Source organism: Erpetoichthys calabaricus, chromosome 9, assembly GCF_900747795.2.
Source record: "Erpetoichthys calabaricus chromosome 9, fErpCal1.3, whole genome shotgun sequence".
Classification (NCBI taxonomy): Eukaryota; Metazoa; Chordata; class Cladistia; order Polypteriformes; family Polypteridae; genus Erpetoichthys; species Erpetoichthys calabaricus.
The window spans coordinates 95013241-95040330 of record NC_041402.2 but is presented as its reverse complement, the minus strand read 5'-3'; the positions used below and the strand labels follow the sequence as shown (position 1 = coordinate 95040330).

Here is a 27090-nt window from a genome sequence, read left to right as displayed (position 1 = left end):
TACGATTTTGTTCTGTTTGGCTTTGAAATAAACACGCAAATACTTTTTAAACTTACACTTTCACTGTAAAACTTCAGTAAAAACTATTTTTGGTATTAAATTTTCCTCAATATCGCACTGAATTTTGATTCTGTGTTTGGACTTTCATTGTTATAATGCAAGGTATAACTGACCGTGATTGAATTTAATTTTTTTCTCCCTTTTAAATAAAATGACTTTTCAAATGTTTGGCTCTGAGATTTGTTAATTGTCTTTGCTATTCTAACGGGAGACTGTTAACGTTTTAATACGAATGGCATATCAAGATCTCATTTGTTGTGTAATGTTATCCTCGGAAGATGTCCTACATTACCTTTCTTGGATACATACTTCTTTTTACAGTAATTTGTGGAAGACCAGACTGTGTTAACGGTTGTAGATATTCTTCGGGATATTGTAAGTTGCTGTTTACATCTTCTGCACGATCACCGCCAACTGTTTCAGCATAGTCTATTGATACACATTTAACCAATTTGCCGTGTAACCGATTGACATTTTTGGCATTAATTTGTTTGACTTCATCGTTTCTCAGTGCTAGGATTGCTCGTGTACTCATTTTTTCTGTTGATAACCCTTTGTGATGAAATTCTTCAGTAAGATTTGGACATAATACATCTTCTTTGATTGGGAACTTAAAGTGAGGAAAACATTAAAATTCATGTCAAAAGCATTCACACGAATGAGAAATGGGATTACCGTGTGTGTGGTTGAATTTGGTTGAGAGGAGGGCATGACTTGAAAAAATCTCATGGTCAAAGTCTTATCTCGTGGGACTTGAAACAATCTTCAAAAAAAGTCTTGTCTCATCTGAAAGTAAAAGGTAAAGGAGTAATGAGAATGTTTCAAGGAATTTTGTCTGGGACTCATACAATATGATAAAATATGAGTTTATGTACAATGGAGAAATATGTAACAGAATTAATTTGATCATATTTATGAATATTGTTTAAATGTTAAAATTTATTTTCTTTTTGTTGCCCACTATATAATAATTGTATACAGTAAATTGATTACTTTTATGATGGCTCTGTGGGTAGGTGCTCCAACTACAATGTGCTTATAATGAATGCCTTCAATATTGCTTTGAAAAATCTCAAACACTGGGCTTTGTTATTTTCTACCAGCCATATTGATCTCTGATTCCATCTCAGACACAAACAATTTATAGACAGAATTTTGCACCTGCAGGCCTGAAAAGATATTAAAAAAATAAGAAAAGAGATTGTACTGTGTTCTGACAGGTGTGACCATGAAAATCATGGGGGCTAAGGAAGAACAGGGCTCTTAGGCTTGAATCAGCATGCAGACCCCACCTAGCTGTACTGAGGGAAACAAAGAAAAACAAACATGTAGTGTCAAGGTTAGGGGCAGTGAGACTTGAAAAGCTCACACACAGTAAACCCTGAATGGGCAGAGTGAGAGCAGGTAATACAAGTATGGACAGGCACAAAATGACAGAGACAGCAGCTGAGATTAAGAACAATATATACATTATCTAAACCTGTTTATCCAGAGCAGGATCACAGGAACCTGGAGCCTACCCCAGCAGGGTTGGATGCAAGGCAGGAAAAATCCTTGGTATGCAGTGTGTATGGTATGGCTGATGTTAAGAATAAAAAGAATATGATATTTCAACTATCTCTTTTGAGAGAGAGAAAAACATTGAAAAAATGGGGACAGATATTTTAAAACATAATTCTTCTACTGGATTTTTTTTTGCAATATCAGGTATTTTGAGCTGTGAATATGAACTAAAAAACATAAATTAATAAATATAGAATAAATACAAAAGCAAATTAGTATGTTTAGCTTTTCATCACTTGGTAGACTCTCTTCCCCCACCTAGTTCAGTAGAGACATTGCCAACTCTGGAATTTTACAAGGTTTGTATCGTTTCATTGTTAAACAACATTTTTAAAGCAAAAGGGATTGGTTGGTAACCATATGCTGATTTTGTTTGATGACCTTGTCAGTCTCTTGATCAGTGTTGTTTTATTTTCAAAAATCGGGAGTGGCTTCCTCTAGACTCTCTCGTGTAACCAGATATGGGGATAGATATTTGAGGAGTAAACCTCAAGACAATGATTATATTATGTACATTAAAGAACCATCAACAACAAATCAAATCAAATTAATAATATATTGAACAATTAGTTGAATAAATTGGACTCTGGGGCTGCATGAATAAAAAAAATCGAGTATGTGTTCAGGTAAAGTACCACTTCCGGTTGATGGATTTGACCCAAAAGTTAATACAGATCTACAATTCTGGTGTAACAACCACATGCCAAATTTGAACCATCTACAGTCATATGAAAAAGTCTGGGAACCCCTCTTAATTCTTTGGATTTTTGTTTATCATCGGAGGAGCTTTCAAAGTAGCAACTTCCTTTTAATATATGAGATGCCTTATGGAACAGTAGTATTTCAGCAGTGACATTAAGTTTATTACATTAACAGAAAATATGCAATATGCATCATAACAAAATTAGACAGGTGCATAAATTTGGGCACACCAACAGAAATATTACATCAATACTTAGTTGTGCCTTCTTTTGCAAATATGCCTCCTATAGCCTTTGATGAGTGTCTGGATTCTGAATGGAGGTATTTTTGACCATTCTTCCATACACAATCTCTCCAGTTCAGTTAAATTTGATGGCTGCCAAGCATGAACAGCCTGCTTCAAATCATCCCATATATTTTCTATGAAATTCAAGTCATGGGACTGTGATGGCCATTCCAAAACATTGTACTTCTCCCTCTGTATGAATGCCATTGTAGATTTCGAACTGTGTTTTGGGTCATTGTCTTGTTGGAATATCCAACCCCTGCGTAACTTCAACTTTGTGACTGATGCTTGAACATTATCCTGAAGAATTTGTTGATATTGGGTTGAATTCATCCGACCCTCGACTTTAACAAGGGCCCCAGTCCCTGAACTAGCCACACAGCCCCGCAGCATGATGGAACCTCCTCCAAATTTGACAGTAGGTAGCAGGTGTTTTTCTTGGAATGCAGTGTTCTTCTTCCGCCATACAAAGCACTTTTTGTTATGACCAAATAACTAAATTTTTGTCTCATCAGTCCAAAGCACTTTGTTCCAAAATGAATTTGGCTTGTCAAAATTAGCATTTGCATACAACAAACGACCCTGTTTGTGGCGTGAGTCCAGAAAGGGCTTCTTTCTTATCACCCTGCCATACAGATGTTCTTTGTGAAAATTGCTCTGAATTGTAGAACGATGTACAGATACACCATCTGCAGCAAGATGTTTTTGCAGGTCTTTGGAGGTGATCTCTGGGTTGTCTGTAACCATTCTCATAATCCTGCGCATATGCCACTCCTGTATTTTTCTTGGCCTGCCAGACCTGGGTTTAACAGCAACTGTACCTGTGGCCTTCCATTTCCTGATTACATTCCATACAGTTGAAACTGACAGTTTAAACCTCTGAGATAGCTTTTTGTAGCCTTCCCCTAAACCATGATACTGAACAATCTTTGTTTTCAGATCTTTTGAGAGTTGCTTTGAGGATCCCATGCTGTCACTCTTCAGAGGAGAGTCAAAGGGAAGCACAACTTGCAATTGACCACCTTAAATACCTTTTCTCATGATTGGACACACCCGTCTATGAAGTTCGAGGCTTAACAAGCTAATCCAACCAATTTGGTGTTGCAAGTAATCAGTTCTGAGCAATTATATGCATTCATATCAGCAAAATTACAAGGGTACCCAAATTTTTGCACAATCAGTTTTTCACATTTGATTTAATTTCATACAACTAAATACTGCTTCACTAAAAATGTTTGTTCGGAAAACACCCCAGTACTCCGATGTTCCTAGGAAATGAAAGACATACCACTGTTATCTTTTTTGTTGAAAGTAGAGTAAATTATCATGCAAGCTGAGAGGGGTTCCCAAACTGTTTCATATGACTGGATACAGTTGCTTATTTGAGTTATCGTGTTTACACACACACACAGACATAATTCCAAAAAACTGTATTTTCGGACCCGGGGAGGTCTAAGATTCATCAAAATGACGAAGTTGAATTTTTTTCGTGATTACTATACTTTCTCTATACTTCGTGTGCGAAGTGGCAGGTGAATTACTGTCAACAAAAAAAAGGCACCTGAGAAATAAACTGAAATGTTACTCATGATTTTTCTGTCCATACGGTAAAGTTTTTGTTGACCAGCACATTCCGATTTCAGGCGTTTGAATTACATCTTGATATACAAGAAGTGCAAAGAAAGGTGGCACGTAAATCGCATTTCTTATTCCACAGGCTTTACACGCGTATTCTGTTTGCTGTTGTGTGAACACTCACCCTCCTTCACCAGCCGCTGTTCACGGAATGAATATGTGCTGGCGACTCATGGTGGATGACTTTCGATTTCTTCCATTTTTTTTCCCTACAAGGGTTTTTTTTTGGAAGTTTTTTCTTGTCTTCTTAGAGAGTCAATGCTGGGGGGCTGTCAAAAGGCAGGGCCTGTTAAAGCCCATTGCGGCACTTCTTGTGTGATTTCGGGCTATACAAATATAAATTGTATTGTATTGTATTGTATCTTTCTTTGACTTTTGCTACAGTTTTAATATAAATTAGAAATTACATGTGGCTTATTTTGTCTTTTCGTCATATAACTCATTGATGTAGTTTTTTTATAGTTTGAAGGATTTTATTTTTTCTTTTTTTTTCTTTTTTGAACACAGTGGTTTTATTGCTGCATTACTTAAATGAGTGTGTCTTTGGCTGGAATTGCTGTATGTATTTTGTTCTCTTAAATAACATCAAATTCAGAAAAAAAGAAAGACACTGGGCTTTACAACCTTAGGACTTGGATGATGTGCCATAACTGAAGGAACTAAAAATGATGAACTGTATAAAAAAAAAAAAATCATACGGAAAATGTCCAGGCATCTGTCCATGAAGCTGAAAGATAGTTGGATAATACAATAAGACGAGCCAAAAAAAAAAAAGCAAGTCAACATCAAAATGTCTAAAATGAAGCAACTTTTGGACTAGCCTAGTCCAAAATTAAAGTCATGCTTCTGAGTTAAAGTTGCTTTACAAGGATAGAGTCAACTAAAATTCTTCAACAGCAATTTGAAAGACAGGCATTGAATTTTAATTCAGTGAAGATTTTTTAACTTTAAATGGTCAGACTTGCTATGTACTAAATGAGCAAACACCAATTGCAAACATGTATTACACTGACCATGGCAGCTGATTCCTATCTTGTACAGTAACCATTAGTTTGGTGTCCCAAACTGTGAAATATTAATCCTTTGCAGTATTAGAATAGACCGGATTTTCCACTGTTCACTTGGCTGGACAGCAAATTGTCTACCAGTGAAAATATTATTATTAAGTGGTGATTTGTCCAGTACAGGTTCTTACCTTGCTGACAAGTTCTGCATTGTCTGTACCCAATCTTCAATACAATGACCAAATGGATAGGTATCTGTATATTATACTGTATGTCATCGAGAAAAACATGAATTAATGTATTTTGTTATAAAGAGATGCATTAGCAGCATTCTGACTTTTAAAAATAGTAAATATTATTACATGTATATTAGTCTGCGGTGGGTTGGCACCCTGCCCGGGATTCGTTCCTGCCTTGTGCCCTGTGTTGGCTGGGATTGGCTCCAGCAGACCCCCGTGACCCTGTGTTCGGATTCAGCGGGTTGGAAAATGGATGGATGGATGTATATTAGTAGTCACACAACAGCATCTCTTTAGTGCTAAGACATTAGTTTATTGATGGCGAACACAAATAAAAACTCCCAATGTAATGAATTACTTTAACTTTCTTGTTCACAGTATTCATGAAAATCTTCTTTTTCTTGCTGCTAAAGAAAATGATGTGAAGTCTATTAAAGAATTAATCAAGTTCTCCAAGACAGATATTTTTGAGAAAGGTATGTTATGTTATGATGCAAAAAATACTGTATACTATGTAGAAAATGCCCATTTCTCTTTGCCTAATAGAAGTAATCTATTGGTTCTTTTGTTTTTTGTACAGGTGCACTTGGGGAAACCGCACTTCATATTGCTGCTTTGTTCAACAGCCTGGAAGCTGCTGTTGCTTTGATTGAGGCAGCACCTGACCTCATTAATGAGCCCATTGTTTCAGACTTCTATGAAGGTAAGTGCAGACATGTTTTAGCCCTGCATAAACACAATATGAGTGAGCCATCACATATACAATCTGATAACTGGAAGTAGCTGCCAAAAGCAGGTTTGTTTAGGACATAATCTACAAGTGGTTTTAATTTAGATTTTACTTTACATGACTTTGTTTCATTTGGTCTACTGATTAGCATGTTTTAGCTGATAAAGAATATTCTGTAATGCTAAGAGACTAGCCTGTCTGTGACAATTTATAAAGTTGTTCTTTTTCAGGGGTGACAGCACTCCATATTGCTGTGATAAATGAGAATATGAATTTTGTCCAGGAGCTGATTCACAGAGGAGCTGAGGTGGACACCCCTCGGGCAACAGGGGAATGCGTTCAAAAAAAGACAAAAAATCTTGGGTATTTTGGTAAGGATTAAGCAATGATACAAATAATATGCTCATAGCAAAATAGAAATGTAACTTTTAATGGTGTTAACAAGGAAGGGGTTCATGATGGTGTTATGGCTAGTGCTGATAACTTGTACCTTAAAAACTCTGAGTTCAAATCCAAACCTGAAATCTAAATAAGTAAAAGGTGTTTTGTCCACCTCCAAATTAAAAAGATATGGAATTTCTATGGGTTGGGAAATTCTAAATTATCTAAGACAGAAATTCCATCAAGTTTTGGGTCTGCCTTACTCCCAAAGTTGCCAGTGACTGGCTACAGTAAAAAAATGCAACAAATATACAGGATGCAATAACTTTTGGAGAAGTTTTTTATATTTAAGATAGTCAGCATGGAAAAAAGTAAAACACACAGTATATGGAGGACAAAACCTAAAAAATATTTAGCTAGAAGTGATAGTATTGAGTTGTGATTATGATACTGTTGGGATTACAGAAGCATGGATCAATTAAAGTGATGGAGAAGAATATAATAGCAATGATTATATATCTTTTAGGAAAGACCAAGTGTAGGTGAGGAGAAAGTGGGGTGTTATATGTCAAAAAATATCCAGGTGCATAATATCCACACAGAAAAAGATTTAATCAAGTTCTCCACGACAGATATTTTTGGAGAAAGGTATGAAATTAAATACAGATATAATTTTATATTTCAAAGAAACTTCAAAATGTTAACCATTATTTAGCCCATTGACACACATTATGGAGACAGAGTAACTGCCTTCAGGGTTTTTATTTTCCATTCTTCTTCTTTACTTTTTATTTATTGGATCAGGCTTTTTGGTTTGTATTTTATTTTAATCCTTGCCACTTTCTCAACTTTGTGCTTTTGTTGTTTTCATATTCCAGGTGAACACATTCTGTCATTTGCAGCCTGCACAGGAAAGAAAGAGATTGTTCAATTACTGATTGAGAATGGGGCAGACATAAGGGCTCAAGACAAACATGGTTTGTCACACAGTTACATTTCTGTTTTTTCACATAGTGTAATCCTTTCTATGAATGTAAAACATAACTTTTGTCTGTTGGTTTATTAAAATAAATATATATACAGTACATAAACTACAAATATTGTTGGCTATTTTCACATTTTTTTCCATCATACACAAAGTCAAATACATTTTTGGAATACAAGCTTATGTGGCCATCTAGGATTGTGACCTTGGTGTGGTAATCTATCTCATTAATTCTTAGAACTATTCAGTTTTTAGGTCTTTGTTCTTGATAGGATTGTTCATGGCACTCTGATCTAAAGGAAGAGGCAATACTTGACTTAAGCAGGTGTCTCTGTCTGATAGCTGACCTTCAGATCCAGGAGGATAAATGAGGTTTCTGTCTGCACCATTGAAGACTAGACCAACTCTTTACTTTTGCACAGATATGTAAAGGTTCATGGGAATTATTTAATTCTGTTTACATATGCTTTGTGGATTTTGAAAACACTTATGACCATGTACCTCTCATTGCCTTCTGAAAGGTCTTACAAGAGTATAGGACTCCATGGCTGCTGTTGCATGCTATTAAGTCCCTGTATTTGCAGCATGAGAGCTGTGTTTGCATACTTTGCATTTAGTCAAGTCTGATCAATATGGAAATTGGATTAAAACAGTGGTGCATCTTGTCTCACATTCTGTTCATGATTTTCATGTACATGATATAATAATTGCATGTCTGCTTTTTGAAGATGATGTAATCCTCTTTACTTAATTAGATTGTGATCATTGGCATATGCTAAAATGGTTCAAAACAGTATTATTTATTTGGGATAAGAATCAGCATGTCCAAATTTGACATGATTGTCCTTTCCTAGAATAGAGTAGATTGTGCTTTTAGGAAAGGGGTGAACAATTACCCAAGTTCAAGTACCTTGAGTCTTTTTTACAAATGAGAAAAGAGTTAATTGTGAGATTGACCAACAAATCAGTGTAGAGCATATTAATTAAGCATTCTACTGGATATTCTACTGGTGGTAATGAAATGGAAACTAAATTATTGATAAAGCTTTCATTTGACTAGTCCATTTCTATCTTTATCCCTACATATGCTCACATGGATAACATCCAAAAAATTGAGATTGTGAGTACAAATGGCCAAAATGAACTTATTTTATAGGGTTACCAGGCTCACTCCCTGTAATAGGGTCAGTAGGTCAATGATCTGAGAAGGATTTGGAGTTGAACTGCTGCTTCGTCTTTTCAAAATGAGTTAATGTATTTTGGGGTTGTATTTAAGGTGCCCCCTTGGCACCTCCCTTGGGATGTTAATGAGGCACAACTCACTGTTAGGAGATCCACAGGCAAATCCAGGACATGCAGGACAGACTATTTCTTTCAGCTATCAATTCCTCAGAGGTGCTGGAAGAAGTTCCCATGGACATGGTTGCCTAGTCAACCTAGCTTTGTATGGTCCTAATCAGGATAAGCAGAATGAAATTAGGTTGAACCATATCTGTGGAGTAATCAAAAAGTTTTAAGATAGTAAGAAAAACACCAGTAAAAACATTTATTTTTCAATATAATCCTTGTGAATACACTTATAACATTAATAAAGTATTTCTATGCCACTCATTCCATTTTGTCTTGCTTGTGAAACCACTTCTGTATTCGACTTGACATGTTATAATTGGCTTAATGAGGTATCTTGAAGTAGCCCTTCAGAATGGGGAACAGGTGATTGCCACAGAGAACCAGATTTGCAGAATAGGGTGTGTATGTTATCTCATGAAATTCACAGGTTTTCAGAGCAGTTTTTGCAGCAGTGTGAGTAGGGGCATTGTCATGAAGCAGAAGGATGACAGTTGACAGCTTTCCTTGCTGGTTTTCTCTGATTGACAGCCATGACACCAATTCAAACCAGGATAACCAGTTCTGAGGGCCTTTTGAAGCATGTATTAAATATGACAACATCATAAAATATTATTGATATGATCTTGCTAGAACAGGATTAGGCCTTGAATTTAGTTGGCATTGGAGAATCACTGGTCTTGTTTTATTTATTTTTTAACTATTTGTTATAAGATATTTAAGTTTCATCCCCGGTTATGAAATGCTTTTCAAATTTTTCCATCTGATTTCATTAGCTCAAAATTCTCCCTAGAAAATTGGACGTGCTCATATATAAAGATATTTTACTTATATTGTTTGTTCATGACCTATGACTAAACCCCAACAGTGTTTGCTGTCTTACACACTGTCAGTGTTTGATTCTTCATTAAGATGCATTCCATAATGGCATAAGAATGTAAAAGGCTTTAAGTCATCATCAAAAGAACCCTGCATCCCATCTTGATTGCGATAAGTGGAGGAATAATAGTTTTGGGACACATTGACTAGTCAAATATGAATTTCTTAAGGTATATTGTACTATAATATTAGTAATACAGTGATAGCACAAAACTTGATCTTGGGTTGCTTGTGAAAAAAGAAACATGCGTTGTAAGTGATAAATACTAGAGACTTGTAATTCACAGATTTTACTGCGCAGAAAGTAATCTTCTGTCACTTATAAAATCAGAATACTGGCTTGATGTTCAAGCTGAAAACATTTTGATTATGCCTTGCATGTGCAGATTTTTATAATTTCATTTTCTGCCATTAGAGACTATAATATATACAATATGACTTATTGGTTCATACTGTATTTTTGTTTCTATCAGGTAATACAGTGCTGCATATTCTGGTCTTTCAACCAAATAGGATCAACTCCTGCAAGATATATGACCTAATTATGGCTTGTGATTTGAAGGAAAACCACAGAATTCCGTTGGATCTCATCCAGAACAGTAAAGGATTGACACCTTTCAAACTAGCTGCAGCTGTGGGTAACTCAGTGGTTCGTATGATCTTGACTTGATATTTGTGAGTTTAAGCAAAGGCATTGGTGATTGTTCTGTGCAATAAACTCAGTTTATATTCTCATCAATAAGAGAACTGAGATGCTGGTGTAACAGAAACCCGGACCACAGACAGACACCACGCCTTATTCACACAACACACCTTTATTTTTAGTACTTTCACAGCACACACAGTGCACCAATCCCCACAGTACTCAGTCCCTTCTTCCTCTTTTCTAGCAGGCTCCACTCCTCTGCTCTCCTCCAAGCTCTGTCCACTGCCACCCGACTCCAGCTCCCTGAGTTGTGGCAGCTGTCTCCTTTTATAGAGGACCTGGAAGTGCTCCAGCTGTTCCATGCCCTGCACAGGAGGGCTCAGCCATTCTCCACATGCCTCCTGGTGGTGTCCATGAGCCACAGGGTTGAGCTTCCCTGCTTTGTGGCAGTGTAGCAAACCAGGAGGGCTGTCCTCTGTCGTCCTGGCCGGGTAAGCATCCTGGCCGCCCATTACACTGGTTACAATATTCTTATTTCTAGAGGAAGAAATTCAATGACAAAGATGTAGCAGAATGTGCTGCTGCTTCATTGTGCTTGAGCTCTATGTTTGTCCTTCTTAGGAGTTTTTTGTATAGAGTTTGCATTTTGTTCCCACATGCATGACCTTATTTTCTTGATATAAAACATGCTTCTTATTCTAATGGTGACCTGCAGAAAATTGGTAGAAGATCTCCTGGTTGTCACTGTTTAGTCCTACCGTATACTCCGTGCGACATAGCCTAAAAATACAGGCTTTAATTGAATAGATGGACAAAAGTCACAAACACAAGAAAGAATATACAAACATGACATAATCTAAAATTCAACTTACATTCAAATGTTGTCCAGAATTGTTTAAATAATATTTGATAAATGAAAATTTTAACCTTACAGTATGTACAAATTAATCATAACTAAGCAGTAACACCTTATTTACCTAATGGAGTAATGTGTTCATATAAAGGTCTGTGTAGACATTACTTACAAATAAAATCCTTCTGACAATAAGTAGTTAATAATATGTTTGGTAAACTACAGTGTTGCCAAGGAAAAATAAAACTGTTATATACATGTACAATCTCCAGTCTAATAATGGTGTTTTACTAAAGAATTGGTCAAAAGTAGATGCTAAACACTTTAGGTAAAAAGCAATCCATGTGTACTAATTTGAAGTATTTTTTTCTAGATGTACAGGTATGTTTACTTGATTTTACAATGAAGAAGAAAATATATGTGGCCAAAGCTGCTATTTCAACTCACAAGGTTTCAGCTATTGTATAGCAGTGAAAATATAAGTGTTACTAATTTAACTCTTATTCTGGTGTTGTGTTTTTTTTGGCATCTACCAGCATAAAATGCCATAATACAATTCCATAAAAATGAAGAAACAGTTGTGAAGGAGCTACTGGAAAAGCTGAGTACAACACAATTCTAAAGTTCATTCTTGTCTTTTAGATGTTTCAACATATAGTGAACTTACGTCGCATTTACCAGAGTTGTTTGGTTCCACGGTCAACTTATCTCTATGACCTTTCAGAAATTGACTCCTGGGCAGATGACAACTCAGTCCTGGAACTTATTATCTGCAGTGAAAGCAGAGAGGTACCGTGTTCTTTTTATTTTATTTTGTCTTATTTATGTTGTGGTGGTAATTCGCCTTTCTGAAAGAACAGGTGACAATATGAAGTTAATTTAAATTACCAAGGACTACAGGCACAGTTTACAAAAAAAAAGCAAAAGTTGAGCATAAGTCACATTTCAGTACTCAAATGGAAGAGACTATATTTATGGTAAGTTTATACAGTACAAATGTGAGGAAATTAAAATTTCCACACTAGTTTAACCATAAAATAGAAAAATATTTTTATACATAAATTTGTGGTTTAATCCTAATCTGTCCATTTTGTAACCCCCTTATTGCAAACTAGGGTGATAGGGGGCCTTTGCATATGCTGACAGTATATAGCATAAGACAGGAATCAAGCCTGAACAGGGTGCATGTCCATTACAGCACAAACACGTTCATACCAAGCCAGTTGAGTGCAGCAACTCATTCTAACAGTCATTTCTTAGAAACATGAGAACATAGAGAGCTGTAAAAAATGCACTCATACACTGAGAAGAAAGCAGGTACACACTGCACATAGTGAGTGGACAGGGTGTTAAACCTAGTCTTCAAGAGCTCTGAGACAGCAGTGAAAAAATGTGCCATGATGCCCCTCACCTTTTATGTTCTGTATTTTATAAATGAGTAATGATAATAATAAACAGATACTGTTTTCAAAATCTTCATTAATACACTCCAAGTTTTATCTTTATTAGTTTTATTACATTACATTAAGTGTGATTCAGAACAATTAAGCATACAATTAGTAACAGCATATTACATATCAATTAAAATATTCAACTTCAACACCATCTATCTACAGATCTATGAGATTAGATAATCTAATATGCAGTTGTCATTCAAGGATAGTGGAGCACCTGAAAGATTACAAAAGTCCCAGTATATTTATTTAAAGACTACATTAATATATTCTTGCCAAATTGTAAAGAAGCTTTGGACATCTCCTCAGTTGGAAAATAAAATGTTTTCTAATTTTAAATATATTTGGACATCATTTTTCCCACTATGTTACAATAAAATAAGTCAACAAGTAGGCTATATATTAAAATATATTACATTACTAGCAAAATACCCGCGCTTCGCAGCGGAGAAGTAGTGTGTTAAAGAGGTTATGTAGACACATATCTACATATATATATATATATAATATATATATATATATATATATATATATATATATATATATATATATATATATATATATATATATATATATATATACACATATACACATCCACATATATATACATATATATATATATACACATATCAACATATATATACACACATACATATACACACATACATAAACACACACATATACATATATACATATATACATACATACATAGTGCGTTGTAACACGGGCTGTGATTGTTACATGGGAGGGAGATGACAAATCACAGCTTCCCGCTTTCTAATCGGGCCTGTGATTGGTGCTTTGACGGATGCCCAGATCCCACAGTATGTCCCCTTAGGAGAGGCGTTAGGCAAGTGTAATTGAATAGTGGTGCTGCAAGTTTAGCTTTACACCTGTTTTTAAGGCTTATTGACTGAAAGGGGCTTTCATGAAAAAACTTAGGGCTTTGCTACAGGATACACCCTCCACAAGTTAAGGAAGTAAAAATAAAGGTATATATTTCTTGTTTTATTTAAACCTTTTAAGTTTGTATGCGGGCGGCATGGTGGCGCAGTGAAAGGGTGCCAGTTAGGAGACCCGGGTTCGCTTCCCTGCGTGGAGTTTGAATGTTCTCCCCGTGTCTGTCTGGGTTTCCTCCGGTACTCCGGTTTCCTCCACAGTCCAAGAGACATGCAGGTTAGGTGCATTGGCGATTCTAAATTGTCCCTGGTGTGTGGGTGTGTGTGGGTGTGTGCGCCCTGCGGTGGGCTGGCACCTTGCCCGGGGTTTGTTTCCTGCCTTGTGCCCTGTGTTGGCAGGGATTGGCTCTTGTATTTAGGATATAGCGGGTTGGATAATGGATGGATGGACATTTGTATGCATAGCCCCATTTGCCCGTTTTCGTTTTTTTTCTTTCTTCTGTAATATTTCAGCAAACCCGGAGCTTGTCAGTTCAAATCCTGGTACTGACACCACTATGTGACCCTGAGGAAGTCACTTCACCTGCCTGTGCTGCAATAAACAAAAGTAATGTAACAAATTGTACCTCAGATGTTGCAAGTTGCTGGAATAAAGGCATAGTAAAATAGATAAATATGTATTATACACATAGGAACTATTCATTTATTTTCAGTTAAGTCATCTGCAGCAAACCTTTATAAATGAGGGTTTCTCCTTTGTTAGATAGTGCAAACTGTTTCTTCTTCATTGAGGTTTTTCTTGGAGAGCTTTTTTCATTTCATTGAAAATGAAGCAGCAGCTGCCAAAATATGTAGCTTTCTTATTAATTTTCAACATTGTGTAAAATAACTTTATAAAGTAACATAAAAGGTTTAAATACTGGTTATACTTTTACACTAAAATATTACTAAAGAGATACAAAAAAAGTAAAATGCATATGTTGTTTTTCTTTAAGGAGATTAAATATTACTGAAGAAAGAAAAAAAAACCCAAAACAGCCAAATGGGGCTATGCATACGAACTTAAAAGGTTTAAATAAAACAGAAATATATACCTTTTATTTTTACTTCCTTAACTTGTGGAGGGTGTATCCTGTAGCAAAGCCCTAACTTTTTTCGTGAAAGCCTGTTTCAATCAATAAGTCTTAAAAAGAGGTGTAAAGATATTGACAATAAGCTACGCAAACCCACCAAGACATGCCATCGTTTAAATCAAGGCGCGAGTCGAAAAACACCATCCCATACTATTAGTTAACAATTAACACATTTCTATATGTATTGTAAGCATACAACTGATAATATGTTGCGCTTATTTATCTGGTGTACCGACATTTTTCCGCGTTTAACGGCTGAAATCTAACGTGGTTTGTGCCCTTCAGAATGAAAACAGTTTGCATTTACCTTTTTAATAAAAGGCGATCTTTTAAGCCTGAGAAATCACCCCATAAATGCACACGTTTAATTCTTTATCACTTTAAACAACAGAACTATCCAGAACATTTCAGGCATACATCCAGCATTCAAACTATGTATAAAAAGCACAACTGTTAAAGGAATTCAGCATTTCTTAATTGAAAATGTTCCTTTAATCCTCAACATGTCTCAATGAGTCGTTCTGGTGGTTTTACTTGACGTTTTGATCTTCTGGTTAATTGTGTTTGCAGTTGAGATGTTCTTTCCTGATTTATACTTGTTTTCTCATTAATATTTGTTTCGCTGGTGTTAGTGTTCTGATTAGAGGTTATTGGTCCTTTGATGTCTCGACGGTTTCTTCTTAGAACAGCTCCTATTACACAATTCTGTCACATACTGGTCTATTGTTTCTGGAAACATGTAAAAAACTTGTGCCGCTCAAACGTCACATTGCGCTTTGGGTTGCAATACGTTTCAAATTTTTCAACTATTTTGTTCAATTTCATATTGTCTCCATCTTCTTCAAACTGAAAATTGTTATACACCTCTAGCGCCTCTTCGCCAATTACATGTAGAAGCATAGACGCTTTCATTTTTTCACTTTTCCTATCTGCTTCAATCGCAGCAAGATACAACTCGAATCTCTGTTTAAATCTTTTCCAATTTTCAGCTACATTTCCCTTTAACTGGAGATTTGGTGGGGGCTGTAATCCTTCCATATTTTTTTTTTCTCTTTTGCTAGAACGTCTTAGCGCTTTCTGACCGCGTTTTCGGGTTACTCACAGACACGAGACTTGTTCAAAAGCTGAACCTCTTCTTCACATTCCTCTTCCAATCCGCCACTTCTGACACCATGTAGTGATCTTGTTAGGTTCGTAGTTTAATCAATACACAGGATTGAAAGATATAATAACCTTTTAATAGACAGACTTTAGAAACATTTACTGTACAAGTTACTACTCGTTCTTTAGTTCACGCCCATTCTCCTACTTGCATTGGCATTCACAAGCAATACTAATCATTCTGTAAGTATCCCTTAATAGACCTTACTAATAATCTATCATTACAAAATCCAACATGGTTTGTGCCCTTCAGAATGAAAACAGTTTGCATTTACTTTTTTAATAAAAGGCGAGCTTTTAAGCCTGAGAAATCCCCCCGTAAATGCACACGTTTAATTGCACATGTGTTAATATGTATGCTTACACAGTATTAAACCCACCAAGACATGGAATCGTTTAAATCAAGGCGCTGCTCTACCTTCTTCCAGATCGGCCCCAAGGCGTTTCACGTGATTACGTAGGAGGCGTGATGACGCGATACGCGACTCCGCCCCGTCCATTACAGTATATGGACAAAAAAGAGTTCCAGTTATGACCATTACGCTTTGAATTTGAAATGAAACCTGCCTAACTTTTGTAAGTAAGCTGTAAGGAATGAGCCTGCCAAATTTTCAGCCTTCCACCTACACGGGAAGTTGGAGAATTAGTGATGAGTGAGTGAGTGAGTGAGTGAGTGAGTGAGTGAGGGAGTGAGTGAGTGAGTGAGTGAGTGAGTGAGTGAGTGAGTCAGTCAGTCAGTCAGTCAGTCAGTCAGTGAGGGCTTTGCCTTTTATTAGTATAGATTAATTGGCCTGTATTATCATGTCTGGTAATAATAAGTGAGTAGAGTAGGAGTAATGGTTTCAATACTGTCTTAACAGATAGGCAAAGATTTTTTTCCCAGTATGGTCTGAGTGTGGGACAGTCCCAGAACCTTTGACTAAGCAAGGAGGGTGTGTGACAACACACTCACAATTATGATCTTTGCTTATATTATATATTTTTAATGCTCTGTGACTTTGATTTCATGCTCATTATTGATTTATGTGATTATGTTCCTAACTTTGCTAACCTTTTTTATGACAGCTTATATTAGGGATTACAGAGAACATTAATAAGGAATTCTTTATTGTCCCTATTTGTAAGTTTTTGAATTTTAGAATTTATATCTTTAAATAAAAGAAGATATTATCTTCTAAAAGATATACAGGTAAAATTCCATTATAACGAATATCTTTACAACAAAATTTTCATTACAACAAAGTATTTTTATGGTCCCGACAATTTCCCCATATGACACAAGTCTATAGAAATCTCGTTACTACGAAATACATTCAGCAGATACTTTCATTACAACGAAGTGCCCAGAAGACCTTGAAATGCTTGAATGAATCAGTCACAGCTCAGTTGTGCACAACAATCCCCAAACAGAAACATTGTAAAAAAAATTTTATTTCTTCGAACTTTCCTCGTACTGTTTTTTTTTTTTTTTGCTGTTTTTGTTTTCGGTGGTTTTCAGTGATACCTTTTGCTTATTGCTCGGCAACATTTGAAAAACATCCACTGGAATTTAACTCATTGTCACCCTCCTATAGAAATGGCAGACACGAAAAAACGATAACAGTTCATATTAGAAAAAAAAAACTTTACATTTTTGCAGCTGTCGATTGCGGCAAAAAGAAAAAAGATGTTGCCTGTGAATTTAGAATTTTGCCATCGACGCTGTCAATTTTCTTGAAAGACCTGGGAAAAAAAGAAGAAAAATCTGTGGTTGCAAATGTATGCAAACTGCTGCGTTTAAAGACGTCGAAAAAGCAGTTTTTATGTGGTTCAGTGATGCTCTTTCAAGAAACATTCCTATTAATGCGGCACTCATTCAAGAAAATGTGAGGTTTCTAAACTCTCTTGGTACCTCCCCCAACTAGACAGCAAGCTGAAGAGCGTCCTGAAGTGTGATCACCATGTCTGTGGAAAACTGTTTATCTGTTGCCAGAGCAACAGCAGGCTCACAGCTCTGATGCGGCTCGACACTGAAGCAAACAGAAAAGATCTCAATGGGTGATGCAAGGAACATTGTAATTGCAGGTAACAGTATTAACTAACCTATAGTCACAACCCTGCCTGACTGCTGTGTCTGTGTGTAGGAGAGTGGCAGATCCCACTACAACAAATAACCCTGCTGTTCCTGTTTCAAGCTAAATAAAGCTGGTTTTGCTAAACTACTGAGACTCAGCCTCGTGTTTTTGTGTGTAAGACAGGGACTTATAGTGTGACCACGATCTTTTAGGATTTTCTTCTGTGGCGCCTCACTGCACCGCTGTGAGCCTGTTGTTGCCCTGCCCCGGGAACGGACAAAGAATCTTACATAGACTCGGAAATCACGCTTTAGGACACACTTCAGCATGACGTTCCCGTTGGGTGGGGTGTGGGGGGATCCCAAAAGAGTTCAGAAACCTTACAATATGAAGAAGAAGAAAAGGATGATTCAGCTTCTGATTGATAACTGTGCTGCATACAACATGCTTCTGCACTTAGATAATGTTCGCATTGAATTCCTCCTAACCAATTGCACGGCAGTGCTTCAGCCATTGGATTTGAGCATCATTCACACCCTGAAAGTGTATTATTGCAAGGAAATGCTGAGAAAAATGCTCATCAGCATAACTTGTAGACAAGAGAAGATTAAAATGAACATGAAAGAAGCTATTGAAATGATTGCAAACACCTAGATGCAAGTTAAAGAAAGCACTATAGCAACAAATACAGAATCTCATTACTACAAAATTTTCATTACAACGAAATATTTTTTAGGTCCCTGGCAATTCATTGTAACAGAATTTTACCTGTATATTGTTTAAGCATGGAATGTTTTGGATGCCAAAGACTGCATCCAGTGCTGCTGCAGAGTAGCTCCCTAGGTATTACATAAATTCAGTGAAAGTTGATTCCTACAAACCCTCATAAAATTATTTTAGGAGCAACATGAAACATTTGCATATTTACAGAACACTATGTTTCTGAATGATGTGTTTTGATGCATCTTGTTCATCATATTTTCCAGGAACATCATGAATACAGTAATCAATACCATGTTTTCTTTTAACTTTTTCAAATTATTTTTAATAGGCATGTTCTATTCTGGAAATGACTCCGGTGAAGCAGCTGGTCAAGTTAAAGTGGATGAAATATGCAAGGCATTATTTTCGCTTCCTGATGCTTGTGTATATTTTGTACATCATCATCTTTACCCTATGCTGCATATTTCGACCACTTAAATTACGTCCGGACAATGCAACGGATCCCAGGGACGTCTTGCTATATGTTAAAAAAAGTGTGCAGGTAATGCCTATACTTCCTCTCCTAAAAATAGAGGAAGACATTTTCTTTTTTTAAACATTTCACTATCTAAACACATATGTCTATAATTTGAATTTCCCTGTTTCCATCTGTTTATGCATCTTTCATGCACAATATTTCATATATCGTGTTTTCTTTTTCTGTGTGTTTATTTAGTACTTTTTGATGAAATTGTACATCTGGGAGTCTCTATATATTTTAATAGTGTATTCTCTGTTCAACTCTGTATTTGTGTTCCTTGTAGTTATATTATTTGGAAGTTTTTCTGCCTATTTTTGAACATGTCTGGTACCCTTTTTTTCACACTATCCTTCTTAATTTAGTAAAGGGAAATTATATGTTACCAGTATTTTTCTATGAACTATTCATTTATTATCTATTTTTGCATGATCTTTTCCATATACATTATCCATTCATCATTTTATCAAGGTTGAATATTGTGCAGAAAGAAGTGATTAAAAGTTAAAGTCATAAGAGCTGGAGAAATGTGTCATCAGACAAACAAACATGTTTACTTTAGAGCAACTAGTACAGTTCCTTATGGTATTATTCCCTTAACAAACAGTATAGTCTGAGAAGACTACAGATTCTTGATATTTTAATGCTTCATCATTTACTTTCAAGGTTGAATAGATGGTTAAAGTCTATCCTTTAAAACGTCTCATCAGGGTATACCATTATCTTGGGCTTTCTAGGTAAATCATACAATGTTGTAGATGAATATGACTCTACTCTATGATTCTGAAATTTTTACTTACTTTTTAGAACATTAGAACAATTTGATGAGAATAGACAACAACAAAGCTTGTCTGTCCTATCTTCTTAATTTGTTCGAAATAACATCAAGCCTAACTCTGAAGGTTGCCAAAGTCCTACTGTCCACCACACTACTTAGCCTTTTGCAAACACCCGAGCAAGTTCAACTGAAGTAAAGCCGGCAGCTGACCAAGAGAAATAACCGGCAGTGAGAAATTAAAGTCGATCGCTCAGCGGGTGGTGGAAACTTAAAGCCGACGGTCTCTTGGTGATTCAGCTGATTTTGGAAAGCGCTGAAGCACCGAAGTTACTACAAAAAAAAAGGAGACGATGACATCAACACTAAATGTAAGTTCTATCTGCTCTCTGCCTGTTGAGGGCACGTTTATATGTTGTATGTCCTGCAGCATGTACAGTTCAGGTTTTCTGGCCGACACTGTAGACAGCTTCACCTGCCAAAAGTGTTTAGTTAATTCAGAGTTGGTCGGAAAAATATGCGAATTGGAGGACCGCATTAAGAATCTGATAGCAATTAGGCAAACCAAAAATTGGATCGACTCAGTTTGTTTAGACAGTTCGGCTACTTCTGATTCGGCTTCAGTCTCTCCAGGTCCCACTGTAGTCAGTGCGCGGCCAAAGTCAGCAGCACCAATTCAGCCACAGGGCGAGTGGGTAACAGTAAGACGGGGGTCTAAGAATCCAAAATTTAGTCCCCCTGCACCCAGGTCGCCAATTCGGACCCAGAACAGATTCTCAGCACTCCGCAGCGCCTGTGGAAACTGAGAATAAGAAAGTGCTCATAACTGGCGATTCCATATTGCGGAATGTTAGAATACCAATCTGTGTTAAACCAGCAGTTAATGTTAAATGCCTCGCAGGGGCCAAGACTTATGGCATAGAGGCCACATTGTACCGTGTCGCAGACGATGAAGTATCTACCTTATTGCTGCATGTCGTCACTAATGATATTTATTCACAGCAATCTGAGGTATTAAAGAGGAACTTCATCTCTCTATGCATCAAAGCTAAAAGAAAATGTCAGAATTTAGTTATATCTGGCCCCTTACCATTATTATATAGAGGGGATGTGATTTATAGCAGATTGCATTCCCTTCACTGCTGGCTAGAAACCTGGTGTGCAAATAAAAGCATAGCGTTTGTGAACAATTGGAATGATTTTTGGGAAAGGCCTGGATTTTTCAAAAGAGATGGTCTTCATCCTAACTGGAGGGGATCTTATGTGTTATCCCAAAATATGGCAGCAAAACTGCCCGGTTGACTGATTAGAGCACCATCCAGGCCGCAGTCATGTGATCTTAAATCACAGACTGTTGTTTATCCCACCTGTTACCATCCTGAAGCTGTTACCCAAAATCCCTGTCATGGGGCATCCAGTAAATTTAGTCTTGATACAAACCTTAAATTAATTGATAACCAAAAAATAAGGTGTATAATTAGACCAAGGGATAAAACCAGACCCTCCACCAGGGACATCTGTAATAGAAACTTACTTCCAATTAAAACAAAAAATATATCACCAGTTCAGAAAGAACCATGCAGTTTTAAATGCTGCTTATTAAACATTCGCTCTCTTGGCACTAAAGCTGTTTTGGTAAATGATATTATATTAAGTAGAAAATCTGACCTGTGTCTTCTTACTGAAACCTGGCTTAGTAAATGCGACACTGTCCCCCTAGCTGAGGCGTCACCAGATGGCTACTCGTTCCTTCATAAGTCTAGAGATTCTGGTCGAGGAGGAGGACTTGGAATAATTCACTGTAGCAAAATGCAAATCACTTCTTAAAATTTAGGCAACTTTACATCCTTTGAGGCATTCATTTTAAATATTCTAACAGATTCCAATTCAATTATAATGCTAGTCTACAGACCACCAGGGCCATATTCATTGTTCATGACTGAATTTAGCAACCTTCTATCTGATTTGGCTATAAATTATGATCACGTAGTACTGATGGGGGATTTTAATGTACACATTGATGTGGAAACTGACACATTTACCAAATGTTTTACTTATTTGTTAAATTCAGTAGGATTTTGTCAGAATGTCAAAGGTCCAACTCATAATCATAACCACACATTACATTTAATTATAACTTACAAAGTTGAAATTCAAAATTTAAATATTACTCCATTAAATGAAGTTATTTCTGATCACTACTTAATTACATTTGATTTAGTCCTGCCCTTGCCAACACACTCACAGATTAAATCAAAGACAGTGCGACATCTACATAGTAATTCTGCTTCAAAATTTATGGATACTTTGAGTAAGTAGAGTGTAATTGTGGAAAACCATTTAGATCAGTTAACATCAAATGTAAACGTGGAAAACAATTTAGATCAGCTAACATCACATTATAATGTGACCTTAAGAAATGCTCTGGACACAGTGGCTCCCCTTAAAACAAAAGTGATCAAAGCACATAGAAACTCTCTCTGGTTTAATGAAAATACTCAAGCTCTTAAATTAGAGTGTCGAAAACTGGAGTGCAGATGGAGAACAACAAAGCTGCATGCTTTTCAAATTGCATGGACAGAGAGTATTAATAAATATAAAAAAGCCCTCTTTAAAACTAACTTAGAATACTATTCTACAATAATAGATAGCAATAATAAAAATCCTCGGGTATTGTTTAGAACAGTGGCTAAATTAACAAATGGAAATTCAGATCAACAGTGCAAAATACCAACAGATATTAGCAGTACAGACTTTATGAACTTCTTCAATGAGAAAATTAAAATATAAGATCCCAGATCTCTGCATCACAGTACAAACCAAATACTAGCTTAGCAGACCCTGTCTCACATTGCATTCAGCACTTTAGTAATTTTAATCCTGTAACTGAGCAGGAAGTCTTAACTTTAACTTCTAAAATGAAGCCCACTACTTGTTCCCTAGGTCCAGTGCCAACAAAACTTGTAAAAATTGCAATGGATGTTCTTGCAGCGCCTATTCTAAACATTATCAATAGTTCATTATTCCATGGCACAGTACCTGATGCACTAAAAGTGTCAGTCATTAAACCATTACTTAAAAAGTCAGACCTAGACCCACACATACTAAATAATTATAGGCCTATTTCAAATTTACTGTTTCTCTCTAAAATACTAGAAAAAGTTGTCGCCAGTCAGCTTCAGTCACACTTTACGCATTACAATTTATTTGAGAAATTCCAATCTGGTTTCCGCACTGGTCATAGTACAGAAACGTGACTAACACAGGTTGTAAACGACATTCTGATATCCTCTGATGAAGGAAACTCCACTGTAATTATGTTGTTGGACTTAAGTGCAGCATTTGACACCATTGACCATTCTATTTTACTGCACAGGATAGAAAATGATGTTGGGCTTACAGGCACCATGCTCGCTTGGTTTAGTTCTTATTTATCAAATTGATTCCAATATGTACAGAAATGTGCTGACAGGACTCCATCTTTATACACAGAAGTTCATTATGGTGTCCCATAGGGCTCAGTACTGGGACCTTTATTGGTTTCACTTTACATGCTTCCACTGGGATCTCTCATTTGGAAACATAATGTTAATTTTCACTCGTATGCAGATGACACCCAGTTATACTTTAATTTAAATCAAATGAAGTTTCTCCACTGTTGTATTTAATTAGTTGTGTTAGTGAATTAAAGGAGTAGATGAATGAGATCTACCTGTCTTTAAATAGAGATAAACAGAGATGTTAATTGTTGGAGGGAATGACGCTGATCACAACGATATTTTGTCATCATTTAATTCAGTTGGAATCCCCATTAATTATACTGAATCAGCCCGCAATCTAGGAGTTATCTTTGACTCTAGCATGGCATTTAAAATGCATATTACAAAGTTGTCCAAATCATGTTTCTTCCATCTTAAAAATGTTAGGAAATTAAGGCACTTTCTAAATAAACAGGATTCTGAGAAAATAATACATGCATTTATCTCTAGTAGGATTGAGTACTGCAATGCGGTGTTCACTGGATGTTCAAACTGTTCTTTATACAGCCTCCAGTTAATCGAAAATGCTGCTGCAAGAATTATTACAAGAACAAGAAAATACAAACACATAACTCCAGTTCTTAAATCCTTACACTGGATCCCGGTTAAGTTTAGGGCAGATTTCAAAATCCTCCTTTTAACATATAAAGCATTAAATTGTCAGGGTCCGGCTTACTTGTCGGAACTTATCATGACTTACAAACCAGAGCGCACATTAAGATCTCAATATGCCGGTCTGCTTATGATTCCAAGGATTAATAAAATAACAATGGGAGGTCAAGCTTTTAGTTACAGGGCCCCTAAACTGTGGAATGGTCTGCCTGCTACTATAAGAGATGCCCCTTCGGTCTCAGCTTTTAAATCCCGGCTGAAGACTCACTACTTCAGTTTAGCATATCCTGACTAGAGCTGCTGATTAACTGTACAGACTGCATCTCTGTTGTTAGTCATTAGCACTAAAACATAAGTAACATGATAGTTATAATTGGATACTAACCCTCACCTATTCTGTTTCTCTTCTTGGTACTGAAATGTGGCACTTGGTGCCACGGCCCACCTGCCAAGTTGTTTTGCCTGCCTAAGGTAAAGTCATCCCTGATGGAGGATTGCAGGAATCTTGGGAAAAATCGGGTCCTTTCATTGGATTGGCTGGCCCAGCGCTGTTTCGGCTGTGGAATGGCCAAATAGGGGAGGCAGCTTGATGGATGAGGTCTCCAGGACTCTAAATATATCCAACTCTTCTTATGTGATATCATCTACTGTTAAATTCTTCTCTGTACTTCTAAAATTTTTATTTTTATACTGTATTGAGGATTTGTTCTGTTGTGTGTATTGTATTGTATTGTATTGACCTCCTTCTTTTGACACCCACTGCACGCCCAACCTACCTGGAAAGAGGTCTCTCTTTGAACTGCCTTTCCCAAGGTTTCTTCCACACTGCAAAAAATCAGTGTGAAAAAATGAGAAAAAACAAATAAAAAATAAGAAAAAGGTATTAGAATCAAGCAAAATTATCTGCCAATATAGTGAGAAAGTTTAACTTGTTAACTTGTTAAATTTTCTAAAAATTAGATTATATATCTCACACTTACAAATCTACTCAAGTCAGTTATTCTTAAAATAAAAAAACAAGATCTATTATTTCTTTTCAAGATTGTCTGGCTTGTTAAGATTTCATTTTTTGCAGTGCATTTTTTCCCTACTAGATTTTTTTGGGAGTTTTTCCTTGTCTTCTTAGAGAGTCAAGGCTGGGGGGCTGTCAAGAGGCAGGGCCTGTTAAAGCCCATTGCGGCACTTCTTGTGTGATTTTGGGCTATTCAAAAATAAATTGTATTGTATTGTATTGTATTGTATTGTATTGTATTGTACTTGGCAACTTATTTTATGTGTCTATTGTTCTCTGCGTGAAGAAAAACTTCCTAATGTTTGTGCAAAATTTACCCTTAACAAACGTCTAACTGTATTCATGTGATCTTGTTGAAATCATTTTAAAGTAACAATTTCAATCCAGTGTACTAATTCCTTTCATAATTTTTAACACTTCAATCATGTCACCTTTTAACCTTCTTTTGCTTAAACTGAAAAGGCTTAGCTCCTTTAATCTTTCCTCAAAACTCATCCCCTACGGTCCTGGAATCAACCTAGTTGCTTTTCTCTGGATATTTTCTTACACTTTTAGGACAAAGGCATCAGTGTACTTGTCTGATATCCTAACTTAGATCTCCAGTTCTCCTCTTTTTTCTTTTCCTTTCATCTCATTGCTTATGGTTGGCCATAGGTTTCATAAGCACACTGAAAAAAGAAGGATTGTGTCATTAGGGTAGAAATCTAAAAATACTACACCTGTAAGTTAGATTTGAGGCAATCTAAAACAAGCCATTGGTACCTGATCTTTTAACTGGCAAGGGAGACTGAAGCATTAAAGATATTTAGTAACTAGATAGTGTTTAATTAGGTTTCATATAGCTTTAAAATAACATAAATGCGAGGCTTTAAGTGCATTTTCCAAGTTGTAAGCATAAATACTGGTACTACGTAGCTGCACAAGTCACCCACTAGCTCATGCACACCTTCTGCACTCAGTACAAGATTAAATGAACATTAACCTGAACGTTTTAAAGCTTTTCCTCCAAAACTAATTATTACCTGGCCGTAGAAATCTTTCAATTTGTCTAGTAAGCAAACAAGTAACAGGGGGAACACATAAAGCTGCAATCCCACTAACAAGCAAAATGTCACCTCTTTTATTATATAAATGGTGATATTGCCATGATTGTCTAGTGCATTGAGCAAAATCGAGGGGGGTTTCAAATGACAAATCCATCTAAACGAGTTTGTAAAATGTTTTTACTTAAGATTATTAACAAGATTACTGGAAAAAAAATTAGTTAAATTCTATTCTCTGTTGCTTTGTTGACCTTTAATAACTTATTGTCATGAGCAAACCCAGGAATTGAACCACATTTAATACAACTACAAATCATTGCGAATACAGTATCATGCCATATTGTTTAACCAATGCACCAGTAGTTTAGGTATTTGTAAATGACATATTTAGAAATGTTTTGGATACCTTCATATCGGTTTACATTGATGGCATACTATTTTTTGCAACAGCATGTCTCACATGTCAGAAAGGCTTTGTCATGTCTTCATAAAAACAATTTGTACATAAAAAATAGAAAAGTATACATTTCAAAAGAACTATTTTTAGCATATGTAATTCTGGATGAAAAATGAACTAATCTAAGGAAGCTTTTATTTTAAATTTTAAGTTCCCAGGAAACTGAACTGAACTGGTTTCTTGGATAGCAGAAGAGTTATTTGACAAATTAGATAACATGTTTACAGCTGCACCCATTCTTTGTTATTATGATATCATCTTTCAATTCGAATTTGAAGTAGACGAGTCCAGTGCTGGAGTGCAATTCTATTGCAGAATTTGCCAGACACAGAAAAACTTCATCCTTGTGCAAATTATTCTAAGAAACTAACTTAAACTGAACAAAATGATGATGCTGGAAA

General features: G+C 36.2%; 1 protein-coding gene across 1 annotated transcript in view; it reads left to right on the top strand.

Moving 5' to 3' along the window:
- LOC114657964 (transient receptor potential cation channel subfamily V member 5-like) overlaps positions 1-27090 on the top strand; it is a 101142-nt gene that overhangs the window by 36266 nt on the left and 37786 nt on the right. The window contains exons 5-11 of the mRNA XM_051932217.1: positions 5868-5965; positions 6070-6192; positions 6450-6590; positions 7479-7577; positions 10285-10460; positions 11953-12099; positions 19063-19275. Coding sequence (XP_051788177.1) covers positions 5868-5965; positions 6070-6192; positions 6450-6590; positions 7479-7577; positions 10285-10460; positions 11953-12099; positions 19063-19275 — 997 coding nt within the window. The remainder of the gene's footprint in view (positions 1-5867; positions 5966-6069; positions 6193-6449; positions 6591-7478; positions 7578-10284; positions 10461-11952; positions 12100-19062; positions 19276-27090) is intronic.